Source organism: Lissotriton helveticus, chromosome 3_1 (assembly GCF_964261635.1).
Source record: "Lissotriton helveticus chromosome 3_1, aLisHel1.1, whole genome shotgun sequence".
In the NCBI taxonomy this organism is placed as follows: Eukaryota; Metazoa; Chordata; class Amphibia; order Caudata; family Salamandridae; genus Lissotriton; species Lissotriton helveticus.
This window is the reverse complement of record NC_136061.1, coordinates 2,073,189,557-2,073,216,658: the sequence shown is the minus strand read 5'-3', so window position 1 is coordinate 2,073,216,658 and position 27,102 is coordinate 2,073,189,557. Positions and strand designations below refer to the sequence as shown.

Here is a 27,102-nt window from a genome sequence, read left to right as displayed (position 1 = left end):
TGACCTTTCCCTTTCATTTTGGTCGGTGTTTTGTGTCCTCCATGATATATCATCCACAAAGTAATTTGTTTCCTGTTTGTATTTAATACATGTTTCAAGTGGGTCCCCAACAGAACCACTTTTTTGTTTATATGTGACGTAGTGTATGGCAAGGATGGCTCCAGCCAGGGCAAGTCTGCTTTTCTATGGGAGTGGGGTGTGCTCGGGTGTACAGGAAGCAATGCACTTGTGAAATATAGTACAGTCCGAATGACTTACCTCATCGGTATTATACAGCACAGAGTGGGTCCTGTTCAGATGGTTCATAGGGGGCTACGACTATGAGCTGCCTTGGGTCCAGACTCTTTTCACCTAACGGGGGAGTCACAAGTCATCTAGTGAGCTGCCTGGAGCTGGTAAGACATGGAAGGCAGAACTCAAAGCAGGTGCCATCTGTGGCATCTTTCTGGGGTGCTTTAAAGGGCCTCTGCAGCATTTTGTAACTGTGTGATGCAGCAGGGTCTGTATGTGGGTGGGAGGGCAGTGGGTGTCAGTGAGTAAGGTGGTGGGGGCACTGAAGCAACACCGACTCAATCCTTGTTGGTTCTGCAAAAAAAAGAAGGAGACTGCGAGCGCACCTCTCTTGTGGGGACCCAGAGAGATGGACTGGTGATGGAGGGCTGCAGCTGCAGTGCTCCACCTCTTGCCAATAACAGCCCCTACCTTCCCATCCCCTTGTCAGATCAGATGCCTGGTCCTCGAGCCCCAGACAGGGAGAAAAGACGTCTCAGCCTTGCCTCCTCCATCGTCCTCTTTTCTTCTTCCCAAGTTCCTCCTGCAGGAGCCGTTATTTTTCCCATTTTTTTCCACTAGGGTTTACATGGTCTGATTGGCCCCGGTGGAGGAGGAAGACATTATGGTTTATTTTGTTTATTTAGCATGAGCGACCAAATCGGTAGGTATAGACCAATTAAGAATATATATTTATAATTTCCACGATCCCCCCTCCCGGCAGACGGAGATGAAGAGAAATGGATTTTACTGGATTATTTATTTCCCTATGTCACTGTGGTGTCGACGACAACCAGCACTGCCCTCTGCGACCAGCATGTCAAGGCAGGGGTGGCCATTGGCCTAGCAATACTTGACCTGCTTTGGTAACTCAGGGGAATTCCACAGAGTGAAACTACGCGAGCTCTGCCCAGGCCTAAAGTAGATGTTGAAGCAAAATTGCACTCACACTAGTGCATTATGAACCACCTTAAAAGTAATAGAGCAACATTTTTATCTGTTGAAAGTTACTACATTCTGCTCTCCAGAGAAGCATCTTTAAACACTTTACCTGCAGCCAGACTTTCAATTTTATCCGTATTTTATCCCCCATACACCTTAATGTTTAATCGGATTTTGTACTGCTTTATTTGTTTTGTTGTTTCTTTAATGTGCGTTTTGGACCATTTAACATATGTCATTTATATAGTCAAATCAAGTATTGACTAAGTTTAATTCTTTGATCCGTGTTTTGCTGATTGTGTAATCTGGGGCTTATGTACTACTGTGCCAAAAGCATTTAAAACTATTTTGAGCAAGATGCCCTATTGTAAAGTCTCGCTCGCAATGAGCAAATTCAGCGCTTCACTAGGAGTTGCCCATTACACAGCTGCCAAATGTGCCCTGGCTGGTCAAACCAGTACTCAGCTGTCACAGTTCATCTTTCAGTTTCGAAATTAGAGATCCTAAATATGTTAAACCTGCACTTGTGAAAGAACAAACGCTCTGGCTTGAAACTAGAGATATTCCTTTATCAAGTAAATCCACTCCAGAAACAAAGTAAAATTAATCGTCTGTGAAACTGTGCTCTTTGTCAACTTCTGTATATGCCTTGATTGCCTTTTTTCTTTATTTACGTCACTAAAACCTAAAGTTAGAACTTAAGGCATTGGCTTATTTTATCTCTTGCATAGGAAATAGTTAAAAATACATTAACAATTGGGTGAATTAACTAATTCCAACAATTAGTGTCAAGGACATAGACAAAGGGCCTTATGTAGATCTGTGGGGCTGGGTTCCTCCCTCTCAAATCAGGCCCAAAATAATAGCAATTGACTGGAGAAGGAATGGGCATAGATACTCTTTTTGTTAGTTATTGTTCACATCAACACATGCCTGGATCAATTCTAGGGAGGAGTGGGAGGGGATTCAGAGTTTAGCAGCAAAGTAGGAAAATGTTTTGCTCAGCATTCAACTGCATGAACTGGAGGTTGAGGATATCTAGCCTGAGGGGAAGTTTTTCAGCCAATTACTACCACTGAACATAGCATCATAAACAAGGCAGGAGGTTTAGGACAACATTCAGTGATTTATCTAAGAGGCTGTGATAGCTGAGTCCCCGCCTCTGCTGACCCAGCTGTTTTCCACCAGAAAAAGTGAGTTTGAAGGATTGTTGTCAGCTTTAAAATATTTTTATAAAGAGTCTAGTGTAAGCAATTGATTTGGAAATGACCCTCATTCAAAATCATTTCACGCAGCTTCACAGTCAAAATCATTGCACGCTAATTTGGGTACATCTAAACTCCTGAAGGGATTCAGCCTTTGAGGACTGTGATCAGAATTAATTATTTGAACTTTTATGCCTTTAATCTGAGTGTCTATTTTGAATCACTGAAACAGAACAGTGGTCATAGCTTAGTCAAAATGGAACACCACTGCATTTCACTTGTGATTGGTTGCTGATGCTTTGTTAATTGAAGAGAAGCACTGAATCTGCTTAAGGCAGTCATCAAGCTGACCCACAGTGCGAGCATTATGTTTCTGGCCCAAGGACATAAGATTCAGAGCAGACATTCATCAGGACAAATTCTCAGTATTGTGGTGCACACACACATGATTTAAGCAAGCTGGAGTGAAGTTGTAATTCCAATGATAACTCAATATCAAAAGTGCAGACACATTAAATCAGGTGTGTAGGGACAACGATAGATATATCTAGGAGACAGGATTATTCATAATACCAACAGCGGTAAAAATCCAGATGGATGACATAATGTTATGCTTTTTCAGAAGCGAAACAAATACAGGTGAGTTAAAAGAAATGCAGTAGTAGGCTTTAAAATATATCTTTGGTCACATCATTTAAATTTCAAGGGCAGAGATAGGGTCACACATATCCATGCTTCAAATTGTACAACTATCTATAGGGTTGATCACTTCTAATACCAGGTTACAAAGATGATTTATTTTGGGTGGTCATTTCCACCACCTCTGAATAATCTTTTCTTATATGGTGTAGATTACAAGTGGTACTGCAGATATGACTGGCAGTAGTGCATAAACAGCTGCAGAAAATCTTACCTAATGTGGTTATCCTGCCTGACCTTTACTTGTAGGTGCTATTTTCTCCTTTTGTGATGGGTCATGTTTTACTAGAAGCAGTTATTACAAATTACCATCAGTGGCACTCCCAATAGCCCTACTGTCACTGGGTTCCACATGTTATTTACTTACCTTGATAACACAAGATGTTGCAGTGTCTATAACATCTAACAGTAAATGTTAGAAATGACTTTTCATGGACATCCAGAGTACCACAGATATGCCATACTATGCCACATAGTAGTGTATCACCTTGCTTACAACTATATTGTCTACCAAACATGTTGCACACTATCCTATACTGGAACAAATTAAGATATAACTCTGAGCTTGCATCCAACATAGTCCAAATATGCAATAAACTGACTATTACCTCACATCTCAAATCGCCAGACAAGACATGGTCTCAGATGGGCAACTTGGAGCCATTTGGAAAGTATATCATCACAGGACTAAAAGTCCTGTGATGATATACCAAAAGTAAATTACTCGTGACTGCTAAATGTAATCTGAAATCTCAAAAATGAATCAGCACCCTCCTCTGGAGCGGAGGTTTAATGCCAGAACTTCCCAGGGGTGTTGGAATTTTCGGAGAGGGGGTGCTGGCCAGTGAAATCAAAATATAGGGTGGGAGGGACTACCTCTAATTCTACAACGCAATTTATAAAGGGGTTTGTTTGTCTAATGTACTTCTGAGTAAAGAACATGTGTTTTTATTGCCTTTGGTACTACTAGAAATCTTTTGTTAAGTGAGGAATTGTATCTCCAGTGTACTTCCAATGCTGCCCACATCATTTCAATTGTTTGTACACTTTAGAAAGAAAAACAGAATATTTATGGGCCTGATTTAGATCACAGTGGACGGGTTACTCCATCACAACTGTGATGGATATCCTATCCACCGAAATATAAATCCCATTATATCCTATGGGATTTATATTTCGGCAGAAGTGATATCCGTCACAGTTGTGATGGAGCAACCTGTCCTCTGAGATCTAAATCAGGCCCTGTGTCTGAAGGATGCCGAAACAGTAGCCTTAACCTCCTCCGTTCTCCCTTTCCAGAATTCAAGTCCCCATATAGTCACTTAATAAAAGGCCCATAAAGAAAGGTAAATATAAACACAAATCTGCATGATGACAAAATAAGCAAACTGTTTGTAGGAACAAGTGCTTCACTCTTCTGTACTTGTGCCCCTAGCATGAAAGCCATACTTTAAAATACCTGATTGTTCGGTTGACCTGCTTTCAGGTCATCCGAGGGTGCCATAACACATGCCGCGCCCCTAGCGGCAATGCCCCTGGAACTGCCCGGAAGCCTCACAGGATGGAAAAGGCATATGAAAGTGCACAAACAGAATGGAATAGATCAGCAAATATAGTATAAAGTGCAGCTAGATGTCCTATCATGTTTCTCCTTTGAATCTGTGCACTTTAGTTACTTAATGGTCAGCATGAAGCGCTCATCAGACGGTTATCATCACAGTTCGCAATGCTTTAAACATTCTATGGAATGTACTGAAAATGCAATATTGCCTATTTCTCTGTGCGCATTGTTCCTTGTATTGTATGAAGAGTCTGATAGCTACAATGGAAAATTGATGATGGGCTTTTTTCAATGATACCTGATATATTTCTGCAGAACTACAGGTAGACAAGTGGTGGCTGCATCTTGAATTCACAGTATTTCTTTTTAGGTCTGACGTTAGGAAAGACCTTTTGATTTGATTACAATTCTATGTATAAAATAATTTTTTCAAAGCGATTTCAGCCAGCGTTGTTCATCAACGGGACGAAAATTGGCATTCACATTTTTCTTCCACCAACTACAGCATGGAGAAATGGGGCAGTGGGTCAGCCCACTTTAGTAAGAGGTTAGCTTCATTGCGAGTTACGGCGTTATGCCCTTACACAAGGAGCACATGAACACACAAAGTAGTTCCATCCAGTGTTAGGGACTGCTATAACAATATGTGCTTTTGAGAACTAAAATATTTTTGCTTTTAGCCAATGTTCTGTTTTTTAGACTGCGGATAGCCTGGAAGTATCTACAACAAGTCTTGCAAAAACAATGAGAAAATAAAAAATGTATTGACAACCCCAAAAGGCTGGCAACCAATGCCGACCGATTGTCTTTGCCACTGTTTGTTATTATTCAACCCAAGATGAAGTGCTATGTCAACCATTTGCCTGCAGGCTGCATTGACTCATTAAACATCAGTAAGGTGTCTGAACAGTGTTGGATGGCACTAAGCAACAGGTTTTCTTTTCAAAACTTGAAACAGCCCACCAGAGTGTGCAGTAACTGCTGTGGTGCTTTAAACGGAAAGGCTGTGGATTCTTCCCACCTTTCCAAGGGATGGTAGTAGACCTTCCTTTCATCCCTGGAATCAGCTCCTCTCACCATGAAGGGGGTGCTGAGGCAGAGTACCCACACTTGGAATATTTCAATTTTAAGGTCTTGGAACTAATCGTCATTCCTACACTAGGGGAAGTATAAAGATGTTTGGAAATATTCATAAGAGACTACGGTGTACGTCCAGACAAAGACTTGTTGCATACTGTTCTAGGATGCCATTTTGCTAAGAGCATAATGCAGGCTTCTGCAGCCCTTGTGGTGCAGTTTGTCCCCCATGACCCTCCTGAGGCCCTATTCCACCTACAATCTATGCATTTCTGTGAGTTATGGGAGTGTTGTGCTCCTCAACACATTATTCAGTGTCCTCCAACATCTTACGTTGTTCCACTATGTTCCTCTAAATCATCACGAAGGAGCAGAACCGGATCCTTAACACAAACCTTGGGTCAACACTTAGAGAGGCCGAGGTCCTTGGTCCCTCTGTCCTATAGGTTGAACATTACAAAGAGACACATGACAGTGACTGCCATGCACAGCTCTTATTCCTGAATCTTACCTAGCACACTGCAAAAGCTAAACATTTTCACAAGCAATCATGCTTTTGGTTTGACATAAGCATCCCTTCTTCAAAATAAGAGAAACGATTTAGCAAATATGGGGCAAATATTACAAGATTACAAGTCTCCGCACAGTACCAACCAACACATCATTACACCTTCTCCTCTGAACTATTGAACAGTGAACATCAAAGTTCTAATGAAGAGATTTGTGGGCATATTAGCAACAACTTGCAATAATTATCGCAAACCGCACTTAGCGCGATTTTTTTTATCGCCACCTATCACTGGATTTTATCGCAGAGATAATGCAGTATTACCAACGTTTATCTCCACGGCAATAAAAAATCCAGTGATAGCGGCGAATCCCATCTTTAACGTGAGATTTCCAGCAATAGAAATCCTATCACTAAGGAAAATCTCACAAATAAGCAGGTGGGGATTTAGCCTTAGAATCCACCTCCCATTGATTATTATGGCTATGTCAGGTTTTTATCAGGTGTAAAATCCTGGCACTAATCGCGGTTAGCGCGCTTTTTTTATCACGTCGCGGGTATTGCTAATAGGCGATAGCTGTGTTAGTGACTGCTTTCAGTTGTAACCAGTTTGGGTACGCCCACTTTGCATGTCATTAGCGATAAATATCGCTGACATGCAAAGCGGGCCCCAAACCGGTCACTATTGCCTGGAAGCTCTTGCTAATGACTGTTAGCGACAGCTTGGTAAATGGGCAATAAAAAATTGCTACTTTATCGGCAAAAAATGCTGATAAAGCGGCGATCTGGCCCTTGCTAATATGCCCCAGAGTGTTCAGCCTATCCCAGCGGTTAGGTAGTAAGAAAAAAAACATTGCTGAAAATGAGGTACAGTGGGCCAAGCACACTCTTGAACACTGGTGCAACTGCACCTGCAGAACTAACGAGAGCTATACTCCTGCTTTCTTCTGTCTCAGCACTCCCCAATACTCCTGTGTCATTTCAGGAATACCTCTCCCTCTCCTTGTTTCTGTATCACGCGTCTTTTGCCTTTTGCTTTCCCCCACTCCACTTATATCACCCATTTCCCTTTCTTTTCCTTCCCTTCCCTATTCTGCACTGATAGGTATATTCGCCATCATCCCCTTCATTTTCCTCCATCATCTCACTTGTCCCATTCACGTTGTTCCTGTACCAATTCTCTTTCCTGAGTCCTGACTCTTCCCTGTTCCTCTCATATTTCTACATTATTCTTTGTATGTCTCCACCCTTCTCACTGCCTCTGTATCGCGCTACTTTCCACCATTCACCCTCCCTTCTACCAGCTGTATCTCACCACATTTTCCTCTCGATTCTCCACCGAGGTTTCCATTCTGCACTATATCTTGCCATTCACCTCTCTTTCATTTCTCCTGCATCACTTTGTTCCCCTTCATTCCATTTCCTTCCCATCAGTCTCTCTTACTCTCGCCTATTCTTCCCTGTATCTCTGTATCCAGATGCTTTACTTCAGCCTCTCTCCTCAATTGTTCCCATTATCTCCAGAGTTGTTTTCTCTTGTTACAATTCTCCATGTATCTCTGCATCCTTTCTGGTATATATAAACTATCGGCTCTTCGCTGTACCTCTGTATCTCACTATTTTTCAACCGTTTTACTCCGCCTCCACACTCCCCTCTCCGTTCCTTTCCATCTTACTATTCTCTCCTCTTGGTTTCTTTACTGTAATTTATCTCTATTCCCATCTCTTCAATTTTGGTCCTACATCTGTTCACTGCCCTTCCAGTCTCCCCTCTATATCTTGCCCCTTTACCTTTCCACTCGCCCTTATATCACTAAACTCATGTCTGTTTTCCTTACTGCCTGTATCTCTCCACCCTTTCATTTGTTGTCTCCTGTATCCCTTGACTCTCACTTATATCTCTTTATGCTCTCCTCTAGCTCATTTTTTCCGGTATCACTCCAAACCCTTTCAATCACTCTTCACTCTCCCACTGTGTTCCTATCTATTCTGTCCTGTGCCACTCAATTATCATCTGAATCCCTAAATTTCCCCCTTATCCCCTGCATACTTCTACCCCTTCATTTTCTGTCCAAACACTCCATATTCGTATATTCTCCTCATTATATCTTTCTTCTATATCTATGTTCAATAACTGTATCTATTCTCTCTGTATTGACCCTTGTGACAGTGTGCTGATCCTCCTCCCCTCCCAACCCTTCTGAATAAACAGAGCCCCAGGGAAGCCATTGTTTTTCATTTTTAAAACATAAATAAAAGGCATTGTCATTTACAATGCCAATAACTTAAACTCTCGAAAATGCTAGACCTACTGCATTGCAAATGCTTGTTTTATATAAGGTCCATGAATTTTACGGCTAGGTGGTGGTGTCCAACATGTCAATGTATCTTCAAATATTGTCTCTCCCCCTAACTACATGTTGTGGCGATAATTGTTATCACACTTTTTCTCTTCGTAGTTATTTCGGAAATAAACATTTGCATTCTTTTCGTGCCGGAAAGGAGAGTGTTCCACACTACAAGATTACCATGCAGAGCTGCTGTTTTACGGCTGTGTGCGCCTACGGGCATGTTGCCTTCCATTTCTATTTTGTATTTTATTGGTTCTGTATCAGCTGTGTCTTGAATCATTCATGATAAACCCGCTTTAATAAACGCGCATCCATTTGCATTTTGCTCGTGTGCAGCGCCTTGGTACTAGGGGGCCGGCAGAGTCTGCCTTTGTGCAATGGCGCATCCATAAAACAGCAGCTCGGCATGGTAATCTTGTAGTGTGGAACGCTCTCCTTTCCGGCATGAAAAGAATGCAAATGTTTATTTCCGAAATACCTACGAAGGGAAAAGGCAGCAGCTTGTTATTGCATAGCGTTTTTACACAGCACTTGCGGGGTTCGCTGGCAGCTATTGTTAAAGTGAAAGCGCAATGCAAAAATAAACACAGTGCCAAAGGCGACTGAAAAAAAAAATAGTTCCTACTAAATAATGAAGGAGACCATGTAAAGCCACAAGTAAAAGGTCCTGTCCTGATGGGCTATCACAAAAGGAGACAGGGCAGTAACAATGAGGGACTAACAAGCCACATTATCAATAGGAAGCCAGCATTTACCATTGACAATGCCACCAGCCAATGAACAATAGGGGCGGAGGCTTCCACACATCTTCAACATCTAACCCTACTACAGAATACGTCGCAGAGCGAGCAGTGCATGCACTGCAACGCTAGGCTTGACCTAAAAATCTGTGTGGCGACCTGCTAAGTAATTTGCTGCTTATGCAGGGCAGAATGGGCCCCTGGTTCACCAAGGTCAGTGAATATGCCTGCGCTTGAGGACAAGGTGCTGCAAAAGAAGATTTAGTATCATTCACATATCCTGTTCTGTGCGGAAGACTGAAAATGTTCATGAAAATGGTTCTCATCTCTGCTGCTGTAATGTAATGAAATATATGATCCCCCAACAATATTCATTTCAGTGTGTTTGTTTTATATATTTAAAGTGTTCCAAGAAATGTTTGTATTCATAGTGCTTTAAAAGAATATATGAAGTTGCAATGCATGTGTTTACAACGCATGCCTTTACGACGCGGTCAGTACAATGACTTGCTGTAGGGGGTGTTCGAGTTTGGAATAGTATAATTCACTATTCCAACTCCAGTCTGTGCAACAGTAGGGAAGGTGTTGGATTGTAAATTCAACAAAGCCCCCTATCAAGTTGTTGTAATGACTTGTGTTGTAATGGTACGCGTGGTAACAATGCGGTTGTTGTACCGCGTTGTATTGGTACCGCGTTGTACCGACATTGTTGTAAATGCTGTTGCCCATTTGAAAATAGTTGCCTTTTCCATCTGAGATGCAATGTACTTATCTTAACATATAAGGAATAAAGAGAGCCATCTGTGTAGAAATACATGCATCTTTTTATCTTTATTTGATAATTTCCTTATATTTAACTAATAATAAATTGATTTTGAAGCCTGTGCATATTCATGCAAGGAGAAGCAAATATTGATAAAAAGCAGTAGGAAAAATAAAAAGAAAAATGAAATGTTCAAACAGAAACTGGTTCAAAGAGACTCACTATGCAAAAAAGCAGACATCTAACCATCAAACCCATACATTTAAACGGAATACCTTACTTTTAGTTTGAGGAAAATGACATAGAAAAAGGATGCTGGACATAGGGATTTTTCTCATTAACTGCTGTAGTCCTTTTAAAACATTTGAATAAATAACCATCAATGACTACAGCCTATTTTAGAATTTGGCCGATGGGATACTCTGTCAAAACCATAACGGCTATACTGTCCACCATATTACAAGTGCCTTGGAATATAATGCACTTGTAATACAGCAGATGAGATGTCTGTCACATTTGTATCCCATCCGTGGTACTCTAAATCAGGCGGTAAAAAAAGAATTCTGCCACTCATATTTTTAAACAGCTACTTCCATATCTGTCTGTGTTTACGCCTCAATGCTCATTTACTTTAATTTGCTTTATAGGAAAGGCTTAAAATTCACCTGCTCCTATTCCAGCTTTCTGATATTCAGAAGTGACTCACATTTGCCACATGAATAGAATGTTAGCACTATAGTTGTTTATTAGAACTCTGTGGTGAAGCTGCAGTTGAACACCGGAGATTCAACTAATAGACTGGTGCTGCTATCTGAAGTAAATGCTTTGCTCAATGTGTGACATTTTCCTCATTGAGTCCCACGCTATTCAATCTGTACGTGCAGCCGCTAGCTGCTATCGCTAAGCAGTGGGACATGGCCATGATATTGTATGCCGACGATACGCAGCTGGCGGTGGCACTCTCCAGGGACTCAGCCTACGAGGCCTCCAGGTTCAGGGAGGGGTTGGCCGCAGTGGCTGGCTGGATGACAGCTAACTGCCTCCAGCTGAATGCCAGTAAAACGGAGGTTCTGATCGTCGGTAAGAATGACGAGCTGTGGGGCGATCAGTGGTGGCCTTCAGTTTTGGGTAAGACACCCATACCGGTGACAGAGGTAAAAAAGCTTTTCTAGCCACACCAAAAAAGTGGCAGCCATGTGCTTTGGCATTTTACGTGCCTTCAGACCTATTCTGAAATTATTCGATGCACCTACCAGGCAACTCATAATTCAGGCTTGCATTGGGTCCCGGCTGGATTATGCCAGCTCCCTCCTAATAGGGGCAAACCAGGCAGAAATCACCCGGATGCAGCGCATACAGAATGCTGCAGCCAGAGCCTTGGTTGGCCTACCTAGGTTCTGCTCAGCGAAGGAAACCATACGGAAGCTTCACTGGCTCCCGATGGCCCAAAGGACAAAGTTCAAGTCATTGTGCTTATCCTTTAAAATCCTTAAACAGTCCACTCCCAAAATCCTGGAGAATTTACTGACCACTTATGTCCCTGTAACAAGGTGATGCGGAGCGCTAACGAGGAGTGGTGGACTCCCGGAAATGACCCTGTTGTGCCTCCTTCTTTGCAGACGGACCCCTGGGTGACAGGACTCGAAGAACAGGATGAGGGACCCGGCGCCTTTAAGTGGGCGTTCTCAGAGGAGGAGGAGACCACTCCCCCTACATACGTAGCAACACCCGGACTGGATAAACCCCCGGAAGCAAGATACCGAGGGTGTGACATCACCCCGGAGGAAGAACAGGCGAGGAGCGGCGTAGGAGAGCGTTTTGAACGGAGCGGAGGAGTAGGAGAGTACCAAGAACAGAGAGAAAACCCCGAAGAACATCCCGGAGGAGAAGACGAGAGATACGGAGTGCCTGGAGGCCAACGACCCCGCGAGCCGCCGTGCCACTCTCCCAGGGGAGGAGCGTGGCTGACCCAGGTACGGCAGCGTATGGCAGTGTGGGCGGGAAGGAAGAGTGTGTAAATATTGTACATAGACCCGCGTTTGTCTCCCGCGTCTTCCCCCTCCTTTTGTGTCCTTTACCCCGCGTTTAACCCCCACCTCGTGTCTGCCCTTCCACCACGTCACTGCAGGAAGTATATTGCACGTTATTTTCACGGGTGCAAACTCCCCGCCTCACCTCACCCGGTCCCACAGGTGCAACCCCTCCCTTGAGGCAATTGAACTAACGGCGTCCTTCTGTTGGCTTCCTTTGCATGGGCTCCGGAGCGGTGTGCTGCTTCCGTGATCATCCCTTCAATCCAAGCGAGGAAGACCCGAAGACCCGGGAGAAGACACCCGCGCTGCAAAGACGGATCCCAGCCAATTCGCCAGGGAGAGACTCACGTTTAGGACACGGAGAACTTTAATGCTGAATGCCAAACGTGTAATCCCAATAAAACCCTCTTTACCTGCAAGGCCTAGTGTCCTTCTCCTGCCTGGTTTGCAACCTGTCGCTTTAGTAGGTCCTGATCCACTTCCTCAAACCAGACCTGAGCAGCCTGCCCAGTCTACAGTCCCTTTACGCTCTGTTCGGTCCAAAGGTCAAGGTCTGGCAACGGTCCCACGCTTTAAAAGCTGCAGAGCCGGAGGGCGTTCCTTCCGCTACTTGGCGGCAAAACTCTGGAACTCTTTACCAGTCCACATCCGTGCTATCGACGACCTTCTTCTGTTCAGAAGGGCGCTAAAGACGCACCTTTTTCCACCCAGGATCTAATATTTGCGTCAATTTCTGCTCTGTACCTGCCACTGCTACCCTCCACTCCATCTGGTAGCTGGCTTATTGGTTGTCTTAAGCGCCGGGACGCCCCTTTGCTGGGGCAGCTGCGCGCGGTATAAATTTTATTAACATAACATAACATGGACATATAAAGATATTTGCTAATTTATAGAAAATGTCTTATTATTTTAGCTGTTGGAACACTAACCATAATTGCCCTGCAAAAATAATTGAAGTTTTATCTCAAAGATGGATAAGCAAATCGAAGCAAAGTTTCAGCATTTTTCACAGGGTGAAAAAACCTCAGCATTTACCACAATTCCTAAACCTAGTTTAACACCACCAAAATTATTAGTAGATTTTGATTAACACCTATTATCACCAGTTATATGTGCAGCTTTTTGGGACTCTCAGAATGAGGCGTTTAAGCTTTATTTCAATAGACCAGAAATTGTGGTGCCTTAGCAAAAAACATGTACACTTCTAAACTTCCATTTAAATACTGACATAAATAACACTCCATAAAACAAACAGTTTAGGAACTTTCTCCTCACATTGTAATAATCTAGTTCACAATAGCAAAATTATATAAAGGAGAGGACACGCCTAGGTAATAAGTGACTATGTGGAAGTAGGGCATCAGATTCACCTTGAGGCCTCCGACCTGAGAGCACCCTCCCACTAGGATACTATTACCTAATAAGCTTGTTACTCATGCTTAAGAAATGTCTTCAGATGTGGTATGCTCATTCACTATTTTGTTCCCAAAATATATTGACTTCAATGAGTTTTAATCATTTGCGGCATGATCATGCTCGCGATGACAAAGCATCATCACTCGCATAATCACTCATGTGCAACACACTCTACATGAGGACATAACATTTTTGTTAAGAGTTACAGCTAAAGAGTATGAATTCCAACAGTATTGCTATTATTTTGTGCCTCAACTATGGTAACTCACGTTCCGTTAGACTCCTTATTTATATGCTTTCAAGACTACAACATTCAGAATATTGCTGCCATTGTATACTTGGCCCTTGCAAATTTTCGTATATTTTAGGAAAGCTGAAGCTTTTACATTGACTCCCAATTAGCGGTTGCCTATTTAACACACTGGTCCTTTGTCACAAAACCATCACCTGGCCAGTAAGTCCACTCCCACTACTTGCAAGGTCTGCTTAATCTCTATGTTGCCTCAAAATCTTTAAAATCCCAATCTGCCAGTTTGTTAGCTGACCTTCGCCTTTTTTCTAAAGTACATCGGGGGGCACAGTTCCTCATATTGCAGTGTTAGGCCCTGGCAACAGCTGACCTTAGAGTCATCCCTGACTTAACCTGTTTTAGAAAACATCTTAAAACCCATTTATTTATATGTGGTTAATTTACTACTTTGTAGATACTTTCTTTGTTCTCTCTTTGATCTAAATTTCTGGAAATTGTTCTTCTGGCTCCAGGGTGCCTTTTTTGTAGCTGCTCATGCTTTCTGAACTATAAAAATAAAGGTAATACATTTGTGATGTAATCATGTTATTGCCCACGTGAATGCTCATGTCCTTATACTAGAATGAAAGTAGTAAGAGAAACTGAGATATGATACCAGATCTAATGTGGCCACATCTCTGTAACATTTTGAAGGTATTCTAAGAACTTAAAGATTAGGTTGCTGAATCACACATCATTGTTTAGAATATGTTGAATATCACAAATAATGCATATATTCCTACAGTAGGATGTGTATGTCCTGTCAGGAAATTGCAAGGAATGTAATACAAGGTTGATATACATATTTTGGACATGTCCAAAATGCTTATATATGAAATTTGGAGGCCATAGAAAGAATTACACTTCTCAAAGTGTAAATAGTAATAACTGGCTAGTGGTTGGTTAACCTGAGCTCTGTCTGAGAAGTAGTCTTGTGCAAGTATAACCATAGTATGGTTGGAGTCAAATCAATAACCCTGCAATGATGAAGGGATCAATGATATTTCTTCATTTGATGGCTTTGAGAAGAATCTTTATTGACTCAGACCAGAAAATAACACCAATATTTGGCGTAGTTGTATGATAACTTCAATATTTTCTGAATGCATGTTCACACTTTTTATCTTTCTTACCCGTGTGTCCTCTGTTTCTCTATTTCCATCATCTCCAATCTTTTCTCCTTTTCTTAGCTATTTAATAATCTATTAAATTACACAAAACAACTATCCTGGTGAGGTAAATCAATATAATTGTTTAATCATATCAAACAATTGCAACAATTATTTATGATATATTAGTAATTACATTTACAATTCCAAAAATACCCACAATAAATCGAGTCTACAGTACATTTAAAATTGAAAGTTTCTATTAGGTTCCTTCAGGATGCTACCGATTCAAGGGAAGCCTTTCTGTGATCAAGCTCTGAGCATTCCTTGAATTCTGGCACTAAGTCTTGTCAATAGATCCATTTAATTTCCAGAATACTATAAGAATTTGTACGGATCTCAACTGCAATACCGTTTGATAAAAGCAAAGTTTGTCTAGTTGATATTGAATTGGAGCTGGAGTTTGAACAATACCTTGAACTATGCAGCATGCATCACAAAGTAAGGTATTTCATGAAACTTCAATAATAGGTGTCATTCCTTGTAACTCCATGAGAGATGTTTATCTGACTTAGAAAGTATAAAAGACCTAGATGACACTATTAGACCCGACCTCCTTGGGTGGAAGTCCCCCAAAAGCTTTCCCTATACTCCCCCAGAATTAGATTTTGTTGGCCTTACGACTGTGGGCATGGTATCACTGCTAACTATTTCTAAAGTGCTTGTGCTCTCTCCTCTAAACATGTGAAAATTGGCTTTCACCAAATTGGCATATTTAATTTGTTTATAAGTCCCTAGCTACGTGGTACTACATGTACCCAGGCCCTGTAAATTAAATGCTACTAGTGGGCCTGTAGCACTTATTGTGCCACCTAGTTAAGTAGCTTTTCTAAACATGTCTAAACATGTCTTGGGTCTATCATTTCTTCTGTATGCAGTTTTAAAGTGGCAATAAGATTTGCCAAAATAAACATTTTGCCAAGCCTAAAACTCCCTTTGTAAAATGTATGTCACCCCTAGGGTAGGCCTTCAACAACCCACAGGGCAGGGACCATTGCATTTAAAATGTTTGACATGTACTTTTAGATTTTACATTTCCTGGGAGTAAAAAAATTACACATTTTTTGTTTCCACTACTGTGAGCCTTACCAATTCAAAGATACTACCTCAGCTCACAAAGAACCTCATACTAGCCTATTGTGCCTGCAGACAGATGGGGCAAAGACAGGGAGGTGGGGAATTTAAGACACTTCTGTAGGGGGAATATACTTCAATGTGGGTACCTGGTATAACAAAGGGCCGCTGGGACCCGCTCTTTGGTACACTCCTGGGCCTGTGGATACTACAGAAGAAGACCTTCCTTGCTTCCAGGGGAATTCTCTGCTGCTTGAGGTGTGCCCTGATGTCTGAGAAGGAAGCTTGGTCCTGCCCCCTTCATACTTGTCTGACTCCAAGGGTCAGCTGACTGACCTCCTGGTCTGAGCTACAGAGACCCAATGAGCTCCAAAGGCCTCCCTGCAACTGCCCAGCTGGCCTGCAGTGGACCTGTCTAAACCTGCAACTGGACCGGCCGGAGCCCTGCTGGCCACCTCTGCAGTGAGTTACTGATCCCCAGGAGGTGTCCCTCAGGTCCTGGACCCTTGGTGTGGCCTTGGGTGTGCTTCTCCTGAAAGAAAAGGCAAAATACTGACGTTTTTGGCTCTTCACGAACACAAATGGGTACGTTTGCACCATGGTCTTGCAGCCCCTGCCAACTGTCAATGCAAAGCTTCAGTAAATCTGACATTTTGTGCTACGGCAACATCCAACACGAGATCTGCACTTTGGGGTACAGCATCAACACCCTGCAGTGACCATCAATGCGAAGTTCTAGCAATGGCCTTTCGTGATGCTCTCCCTGCTTCTTGCGGCTTCCTCCACTGCAAATGGAACTCTTCAAGCTATCAAGCTAGACAAACAACTTTTTCAACAGGACTCCCCTTGTCCCTGTATCCATTCAGTGCTCCATCGAAGTCAGTCTGCACTTGTGGCTTTCACCTGGTCTCACACAACCAGATAACTGCAAGTGTTTGTTTTCTTGTGCTGTGTTTTCACTTTATTGCTGCATTGTGTGCTGCATAAATACTATACACATTGTCTCTAAGTTAAGCCTGGCTGCTTTTGTGCCAAGCTACCTCAGAGTTAAGCAATCGTTAATTTAGTGACTTTAGTGATTCACCCTGACAAGGACTGTGGCTGTAGCTTGGGAAAGGCTCATGCCTCCTCCCCCAACACCACAACAGTACAATTTCTCACAGGCACCATTAGGATATTGGAAGAAATTGGGTTATTAACTGCAAGGATGTAAGTCCTCAAGTTTCTCTTTACTGGAAACCAAGTATCCCATTGTAGCATTTGGCTCTCTCAGAAAAGTGAAGCCGAGCAGTCCAAGGCTTATTCAGGTGCGGCGCATGGGCTGGTAGCCCCAACTTGCTGCCACGTGACAACAATTCTTAGTACATCATTGTCCAGTCAGTTCTTTTTCTTATGGAAGGAAAAGTACATTAATTACACATACACTACCAAATAATATGCATTAATTACAAATTTATACAAGCAGGTACTATAAATACCTTTGAAGGCATCTTCTTATCACCTTACAACCATACTGGGTCCCGAAACCTATAACAATACCCTCCCACCTATACTAAATGCAATATCACTATATTGGGGAGCATCATTATTAATAAGGCAGGCCTACCGGTTTTGCAAAGGCATCAGCATATTAGTAAAAACAGCCACACATTATACTTCACCATTGTAACATCACCGAAATAAATGAGGCAAGAACCAACATTCAATACGATTTATGTTAATGTGACACTTTGCATTGTGGCTCATCAACACTGTTAGTAAGTAAAGCATTAGATACTGAACGGGTGCCATTGAGTCTTTCTACATATCTATTAAACTCAACTGAAGCTCCAGGTTGCCTTTACCACCTTTACAATGGAAATCGTTGTAAATAAATATGCCTGGTTAAGGCAAGGTATGTTCCACTTGCTTTGTGATGGCACGTGTGGTTTAGCCTGCGTTGTTATTGTCATTTCCCTTTTAGCTGCCACCACCCTTATTGCTGGGTTGACTAACTTTCCTAAGGAAAACTCAGCCCACTCAAATCAGAACACCACTCTGACAGAGAGTCACCCATGTTCATTCCCCCCATAGGAATAATACCAGAAACCCTGATCCATCTCTTGTTGTGAGAATAGGATCCATGTCCTCAACTCAGACTCCAAAGCCCCATGGGGTCAACTGAAAGTGCCACCAGGTATTGTGTAGGCCAGGTGTCACCATGTCCCTCATGGGCCCCCTCTCTGCCTCCAAGCGGTCAAGCTGGTGCCCAACTAGCGACTCCACAGTTCTATGAAATGCAACGCATCACTCTGTAGGCTCACAATATTGCCTTCCAGCTCACTCAGCTGAGGAGATGCCTCTACCCATTGAGTCAATGCCTAACGTACCAGAGCTTTCTAAGGGTCTCAGGGCAACACCCCAAGGCTGATACTCCCAAAGTGCACCAGGTAAGAGTCTACTAAGGTCGAGACCTGTGTAACCTGTCCTTCCAAAAGCTCAGAATGACAACACCTTACATAAATGTGTACCACTAACTCAGATTAATGTTCAGGGTTCCCTCCATCTGGAGTATTCACCTTTTGGCCACTGTGGGCTCACCCATCTCCTACGACACCTCCTGCATTATGGCCTCTGCCCCAAAACGGATTCATCTAAAGTGTGCCAAGCAGGAGTCTACCAGTGTAAAGTACTCTGCAGCCTGCCCTTCTTCCAGCTCAGAGCAACAATCCCTAAAAGAAGTGGTTTCCACCCACCAGATTAATTCTCAAGGTCCCCTCCATATGGAGCAGGCACCACCAGGCCAGCTGGTTAGATCACTGTGGGCTCACTTGCCTCCTGCAACTCTTCTGTCTCATGGGCCTTTGCCCCTTGTCCAGAGGGTCTGATCCAACAGGACCTACCTGAGTGGACACCAAGTGGGTAATCGCCACAGCCTCCACCTCATGAGTTGTCCACCACCCTCTCCCATATCTCGACTGGGTCAGTAACTAGCCCACCTGCAAAAATTGGAGTACTATTTACCCATCCTCCTTTCCCTTGGGCGCATCAACTACACCTCCTACCTTAGGACCCATCACTGTAGTGGGCCACCTACCAGCAAGGGCCATCCTTGGGCAGCTCCCTTCCACAACAGATAATCTATGGGGAGCTTGGGAACCATGACTTTTTCAACTGCCCCGACTGTGGAAACATTTCTCAGGACTACCCCACCATGTGTAAGGAACCCGTAGGTGTGCACTAAACGTCCTAGTTTCTTTTATGCCTAACTACATCAGTGTTTGTGAGCCTGCAGCTGTTGTACTTGGCCCTTTCGGCAGGTTCACCCCGAAACCTTTCACATTCTCCTAGCATTTGTCTGTAACCTGGTGTTGGTGATTTTAGGCCTCTGAGCACTTTAGCATTGTGGTCCAGTGTAAAAGGTGTGCACTCTCTGTGTACGTGTGGTGAGATGGACTCTCGTGAGAATAAATGCTGCGCAATGGTGTGCGCAGATTTATGGTGACTGGTGGAGAAATGCCACTTTTAGAAGTTGGCATTTCTGTGTACTGTGTGTTTGCCTGCCTTATGTGAATTGCATGTCTGGCTTGTGATTGAGAGGAGCTGAGGAGTGTGGGTGGCTCCAGGAGACAGGGGGGTCAGCCCAGTGGTGAATAGAGAGATCTGCACGCAGACGGGAGGGAGGAGTTGCACCTTGGACCTGAATAGAGCTGTGCCTTCCCTCCACAATGCCGGCTTCGCCCCCTGTGGTGCATCTGATCCCTGGGCCCCCACCTGACAAAGGAGAGAGGAGCTGAGCAAAACAAAGTGCTCCAAAGCTCCCCCAAACCAGTTCTGACTGGTATCCCCAAGCCCAGTGCTGTGACACAAAGGGAAAAGTGGTATAAATATAGGGGCTGCGACCCCATGAATATGTTCAGTCTTGGAGTGCTGTTCCTGCCAGGGCGTGTTGCCTTTTCATCTTTGGGGACCTTTTGCTGGGACTTATCCTTTTCCAAGAACCCAGAACATTTTGCTGTCCCCTGTGCCCTGAGAGCGCTGAAATCTGGCGCCTAAAGGAGAACTGGAGCTTCACAGCGTCGAGTGGCATGTCGTCCTGAGGGAATCCCCAACATAGGGATTCTCCCAATACTGCTGTGACCTAGCGGGAGCCCACCCCGCTTTATCTTTATTTAAACTGGCGGGTGCCCACCCTGCATTTTAGTGCTTTGGCTGGTACCCACCCGCCATGGCTATTTATTTTCTTGGCGGGTGCCCACTCCGCTTCAAGAAGAGATCGCCGCCGCAGCCGTCCAGGAAGTCAGGCAAGCCTGCCTGAGGCGTGGGCGGTGCTTGTCACTGAGCCGGCATGACGCGGGCTCCCATGCTGGCGGAGGAGCCCCACTGTGGGGCCAAAGTGCAGGAGAGTCCCGGGTCCCAGGAGGGGGCCCGGGTGAAGAGAGAAGGTGGCCAAGGCCGCTGACGGCAGCGCGGGGCTCCCAGGAGTGGAGGGAAGTCCTGCGCCGTGAGAGGAGTGCTGCCAGTCCGCCTGGCCAAAGAGAAGTCTCCCCTGCGAGGAAGAGCCCGGAGAGTGAGGCCGGATCTTGGGCGGGCGGCCACGATTTGTTTTCAAAGTCCTCTGTGTGGGCTTGGGAGCATTCTCGGCACACCACTGGTGCGATTAAGGACATAGTATACGGTGCCCCCTTTCCTGAGTAGACCCGTCATCGCGGGCCGCTCCAACGTTGCCCCATTTGTTTTAGAGTCCCAGAGAGGAGCCTGTGTTCTAGAGGTGGCCATTCCCATGAGCGGGCCCGCCGTCGTGGCCGCTCCAACGTTTGGGGGCATTTCTGGCCATTTTGCTACAGCTGCCCCGTTTAGCCAGAGAGCAGCTGCAACGTATTTGTGGGGCATGTTTGTTGAAGAGCCCCAGTGACGCCCAGAGGGCACAGTGGTGCCAGAACCCTTTTCTGGACTCACAGCCGCACCACACCAACGCGGACAGCTGCAATGTTTGACGTAACTATTTGTCCAGAAGGCACAGTGGTGCCAGGCCTCATTCTAATTGCTTCACAGCTGCCCAGCAAGTAGTGGGTGATGGTGGCTTGTCTCTGTTGAAGATGATATGTACATGGGGTAATCTCTGTGTGGAATTTGCCAGGCCTCTGAGAGATGGGCAGACAATTCAACAAGACACTGTGGCGGGAAGCAGACATTGATTACCTGGAAGAATTCTACACTGACTGCCGGTACATGCCTTTCCAGACATAGTAGACACATATGGCCTTGGCATAGGTCATTTCTTGATGCACCGCGCCGTGCAACACGTGATCAATGCTACATGGAGCCAGGGTGGGGCAGAACCACTGCAATCTCCAACACTGCACATGCTTCTGTCCACCGTCAGTACTCGACGTGCAATCTTGATCTTATGCACAACACAAATGGCTGACATATCTGGTATAGCTAAGAGGGCACACGCGAGATGGGATGCCGCTCTCCTGCAACCAGTGATGGACAAGAACTGATGTTGAGCACTCGAACATATGAAGGAGGTCTCCTGTAATCCTTGTATTCACTTCACGTAGTTCAATTATTTACATCATGCACACCAGATGCCACACCAAATCAAATGTATGTTCCCCATGGTGACTCCCAAGTGCCCTTGATGTAGGGCACTTGAGGCTGGATTATATCACATGGTCTGGGAGTGCACAGTGCTCCAGGGGCCTGCGGGGAGATCACGAATATCATTGACGAAATTGCTGAGCATGTCCTTATACTATCACCTGAGCCATGTCTGCTTTGATTTTGTTCTAAGGCCAAGGGGCCAAACATTTACATAGTTTTATCGACCTCATTTTTTCTCTATTCAAACAACAGAATGCAATGTAATAGAAGGCACCCTCAGTTCCTGACACTCAACACTGGCTGACCTCCTTGCTGAAATGGTCCTGTGTGGAGGCAGATACCCACAAATTGCTAAGGCCAAGAGAGGGGCGGGTCAGCGGGAGACAGATGGTGGGGCTCTTCTATCAGGAACATGAAGGCAAAAAATGATGCCAGAGTCTGTACAGCCCTGGGAAGTCATGGGTTGTCTACAGGGTGCTTGTGGATATGGTACGGCTAAACCCTCACAGCACATATGTACCGGTCGAATGCTGGGCTCTGTGGCCCCTTCCTGGCCCTCTCTCCTCCTAATGGGGGTCGATCCCTGAAATAATTAGTGAGGAAGCCCTAGGGTCCCCCTTGAACACATAATGAATACAGGCCCATGTGGCTTAGTTTGCCCTCACATCAGGATACTGTGACCACTGTTCATACACACCTGCCCTCTCCCACCAGTCCTGCCCGTTGCAGTTGTATCACATATCCGACACATTACCTGAACCATCAACTGCCCAGTGAGACACTACACTCCCCACTGATGTAGGATACACCACTTCCTTACAGACTCCAATGTTAATGTTTTCTTTTTTTCCACTGTTAAATATGTTGGTATATGCATCAGTACTATGTGAGTCACAGAATTATAATAATAGACTGTTGCTACCACTGTTACTGAAAATGTGATTTCTACTTGATTTGTTTTGTGTGGAAACAAAAAAAACATATATATAAAAAAACAATGCTCATGATTCATTAGGCAAAGTGTTATATTACAGTGAATGATAATGATTGTTGATACTATCCCCATTTAATTCAATGGTGGGTAATAACCTCTTTTCTGCTTCTTCTAATGACTAATGTGATGATGCTCTGTCCAAGTGAATAGGTCTACCATATTGATGATAACACACCTTACGATTTTGTCAAGGGATAGGTAGGGGATATTGTAATTATAAGATTCAGAGCTCGCTAGAGGTGTAACGTTTTATGAGGGTTTCACCAAAAGTATTCCATCTACCTGGTATAAATATTTATAAATGAATGAATAGTATTTAGTAGATAGTGCGTAGTAAAGCACTTTTCCCTTTTAAAAGAATAAGCACTGACTAGACAATAATGTATTGAGTGCCTTCATTGTGTACCAGCAAACTGGGGTTACTAGACCACACCACCTCCAGTGAGAAGGCCTTGAACTATTTTGCTTCTCTATACCGAGAGAGTCCAGTGCTAAAATGGGCTACTAAACTAAAGGGAAACTTGCAGATTACTGTAAAGGACTCCTATCTTTCACAACTAATAGCTCTATTTCTTACAGATTCGGAGCCATAAGTGGCAAGCTATACACAAATCTCTCAAGTGAACACTCTATATGGTAATTTCAGTGACGTAGTAAGGAGTAGTCATGGGCCCCAATTCAAGCAAAGAAAATGGGGTCCCATCTCCCTGTTTAGCGTAAACCCCTTGGGCCCCGGTTCCACTACACCTGATGCACTATTAATAGTTATGCTCCTAAATCAAATTAACACCTTACCAAATTCTTGATCAGTCCAAATTTCTTCTCCCAAGGTTTTTTTTTCTGGAATATGGTGCTAGAATATCATTGTATATATAATGTCTGGTCAAAATATTGTGTCCTAAATAATGTTTATACAAATATTGACCCATTGGAGTTCATTTTAGACATTAGATCATTGGAATGTTGGGAACTTCATTGACGACAATGAGGTGCCCCAGGGCTAATTATAGGTGGTATAAGCCTTCTGCTCCAACATACCAAAGATTGTCTTTCACATTCTCTCTTTATTATTTAGAACATTTTACCCTCAGTGGTTGGATTGTTCTAATAGCTTTATAACCCTTCGGACTCAGTCTATACTGGTTGTACTTGCCTGCGGCTATGGCATATAACTTAATCCGAAACATCAAGATTCTTTACAACGCCTTGCCTTCCTCTTGTACTGAATTGCATTGGTAAGCACGAGAGGAATAAACCCCTTTCATTAGTCAACTTCAATTAATAAGTAACTTTGTTCAGATGTCATTGTAGCTTATCCTATCCAGACATTTTTCTTATGTTCTTATTGAAGGGCATTCCTGTATGGTCAGAGCTCTGGAGAATCACTGTACACAATATGTTCACTGACCGCGCCTGGCCAGATTCCTTTACCTGACTGGTGACTTGCAATGCTTATAGTTCGTATAGCATTAAACGACAAGTTCATAGACTCGGAAACTTCAGTGCATTCTTTTTCCTAAAGTGGTAATTTTGACTTGGAAGACACTCACCTACAATTGTTCCCCCAACAAATGCGAAGGCAAGAGAAACAGCAATGCCAGCTGCTTGATAGCCACCTTGTGTGCTGGATGTTCGATTATATCCAAGCTCTTCATATCTAAACATCTTTATTAGTCTAGAAAAGTGGAAAAACAAACCAAACTTATCACAATGAACTGTTTGACATACAGCCAAAAATATGATGACATACATATTTCTGGGGTTGACTTTAAATGGCTATCTTTTGGGGTGTGAAAGGCACTGTTATCATGACTCACTGATTTGTCTGCAGCTCTTTGGCTGACTTCATAGACCCTAATTGTTTCGGAAGTTGTTTCTTTTTAAAATATCCTTTAGGAAATGCCCTCTCACACGATGCAATGGACTCCATCTCAATGCAGGTAACCCTAGAATTCTTGTGCATATGTCCACATGGCTTACAGAAGAGCACTTCAAACTTCAGGCAGCGATCAAACCATGCATTGAATAACAGAGAACAGTGTGTCTGTTCTGAGTGAGCGAGTGAGTAACATGAACCACCTATCAGCTCAAATGAGTGAGTACGTAAGCGAATGAATGAGTGAGTAATGAGCCATTGGTAACATGATGTTACCTCTCTTTACATTTGCACACTGCAGTCAGTACAAAAATGATGCAATGATTAACAGGGAACTGACTGAAAACTCATATTGAGTGAGTGAGCAGGTGACATCTCATTACACGTGTATATGAATTCCCTTTAAATTTGCTACATGTAGATACTGCAGAGTTAGTGAAATAATTGATGGAGGGTAGCCTACTCTACATAGAATGAGTGAATGATCCCAGCAATACCTGCTTTGGCCCTTGTGCTGCACATAGGTGCTAGGGTCTTCAGCTTTACACTTGCTCTCTCTGAACTAAAGTCTATCTGATCAGTATTAACTACTACAGCAGCTGACATTATAAAGAATAGTGTCAATCACTCCATTATCAAACATACGGAAATATTATAACGTTCCTACTAAATGCACTTTTCATTGCTATCAGACTAAGTGAGAGACTGGGAGAAGAGGAATGAGGAAAGGATCATGTCATTCTGTTTGAGATATTTTGTTACGAAGCGAAGGTCTTCTTACCCTTCTTGGCCACCATACACACTCTCCGTTGCTGCAGCTGCTGTCACTGCTCCCACAATTCCACCAATCAAGCCTGGCATGGCATGAAGATTGTGTATTCCACAAGTATCATGAAGTCTCAACTTTGATGACAGGAATGGCTGAAATACAACAAAGAAAGGAAGAGAGCTTGAATGATAGAGACGCATAGATTCTTAACCCCTGTGAACCCCAGCGGCAATTTCACACTGAGTGTTCCAGGGGTACCACAGGCACATGTTCACACTTTCAGCTCCTCCAGGACACTTTGTTACTACAGAGGGGCTGCAGATGCTCTCAAGTCGCCTTCTGTAATCCAGAAGGCACCGATGCTATAAGTGCACGGGAGCACTCTCAAGGGGAAGATACTTCATTTGCATGGGTAATGGTGTCATGCAAATGAGGGAACCCTGAAACGCTACCTCTTTGCATGCACCATACTATAGATGTGGTTGCAGAGGCAAAGAAGCTGTCGGGCACGCTGATATAGTCCCAGACATCCCCATGCAGGCTGGTGCAGTTTCCCCATGTGCCAACTTCCAGGAACATCTTTGTCCTCCTTTGAACGACAGGTCGCATTGTCGTCTCTAGAGGAAAGATGGTCTGGCTGCTTCAAACAGCGGGCTGCGTTTCACTAATGTGTTACTCCCCGAGGGCATAACTGCCATGGGGTTACTGCATTAATTGTGACCTGTCTATGCTTGGCACATCCAATTAAATATGTGCTGTGGCACAGACCAGGGCAATGCCCCCTCAATAAACTATAGATACAGGAGGCTTCCTAATTGTCTAGTATTTGATCAGATGTTGACATTACATTGTGTTTTTTACGGATGAACAGATTCTAGATTTAATTGTGTTCTTCAAAGAAGTATTACCACTGGCAGCAAATTTCATACTTTTTGGTCAGAAGTGTTTTTAAGTTGTGGGACTGCCGGTCGGGTAAACAACTACAACCAATAATATCTAATTCACTGCTTGTATTCTAGTAATGGAAGCTTTCCTGTATGTCAGTGCCTACATTTCTATTCTTCTTCTGTCATGCAGAGAAGAGGCATAGACATATCTCCAAATGCTCTAATTATGATTCTAGAATCTTTGGGGAAAGTGCTTGTGTGCCTTTCGGTACTTTCGGCAAACAGGGAGAAAGGAAATATCAGCATGTCAGAGCACAGCCATGAAATTACTTTGCTTGCACAGCAGAAACTAGGGAAACCAAAGGATATTAGCCTCCATAACACAAGTAGTGTTCTCTAATACAATATGTAGTTTTAGTATCCACCACAAACCTCACAGCCAGAATCCTGGCCACACCAATATCATCAAGATAACTATGGATAGGTAAGAATAGTTGTACTGCTCTCAACTTCACGTATGTTGTACCTTGACAATATTTATCTCAAAGGTAGGCAGGCATGGAGCAAAGGTCAGCAAATCTATTTTCTGTCTCTGTGATGAGTGGTATTTAGCAGAGGTGGCAGTTACCAATTCCCAGCTCTGGTTCTACAAGAAGAGAAACAGCAGCCCACACTAGAAAACAACTGAACCTGCTCCATGACTGTATTCCTGAAATCAAGTTTCTGCTGATGCGTCCCGAGAAGTAGGCAAACAGAACAAAGAAAACAGATTAATAAAATATGCTTATTGAGAGAATAACTCTTCAAGTGTGCCCTATTTGTGTTTGTGTTATTGGATATGTTCATATAAATCGTGTTTTCTTTCCATCAAAGTGTTTTTAATATAAACT

General features: G+C 43.6%; 1 protein-coding gene across 2 annotated transcripts in view; it reads right to left on the bottom strand.

The window, feature by feature from the left end:
• Positions 1-27,102, bottom strand: part of RHCG (Rh family C glycoprotein) — a 401,798-nt gene that overhangs the window by 49,142 nt on the left and 325,554 nt on the right. For both annotated transcript variants that reach the window (XM_078683199.1, XM_078683198.1), the window contains exons 7-8: positions 25,338-25,477; positions 24,231-24,355 (exon numbers count right to left, since the gene is read on the bottom strand). In XM_078683199.1, coding sequence (XP_078539325.1) covers positions 24,231-24,355; positions 25,338-25,477 — 265 coding nt within the window. The remainder of the gene's footprint in view (positions 1-24,230; positions 24,356-25,337; positions 25,478-27,102) is intronic.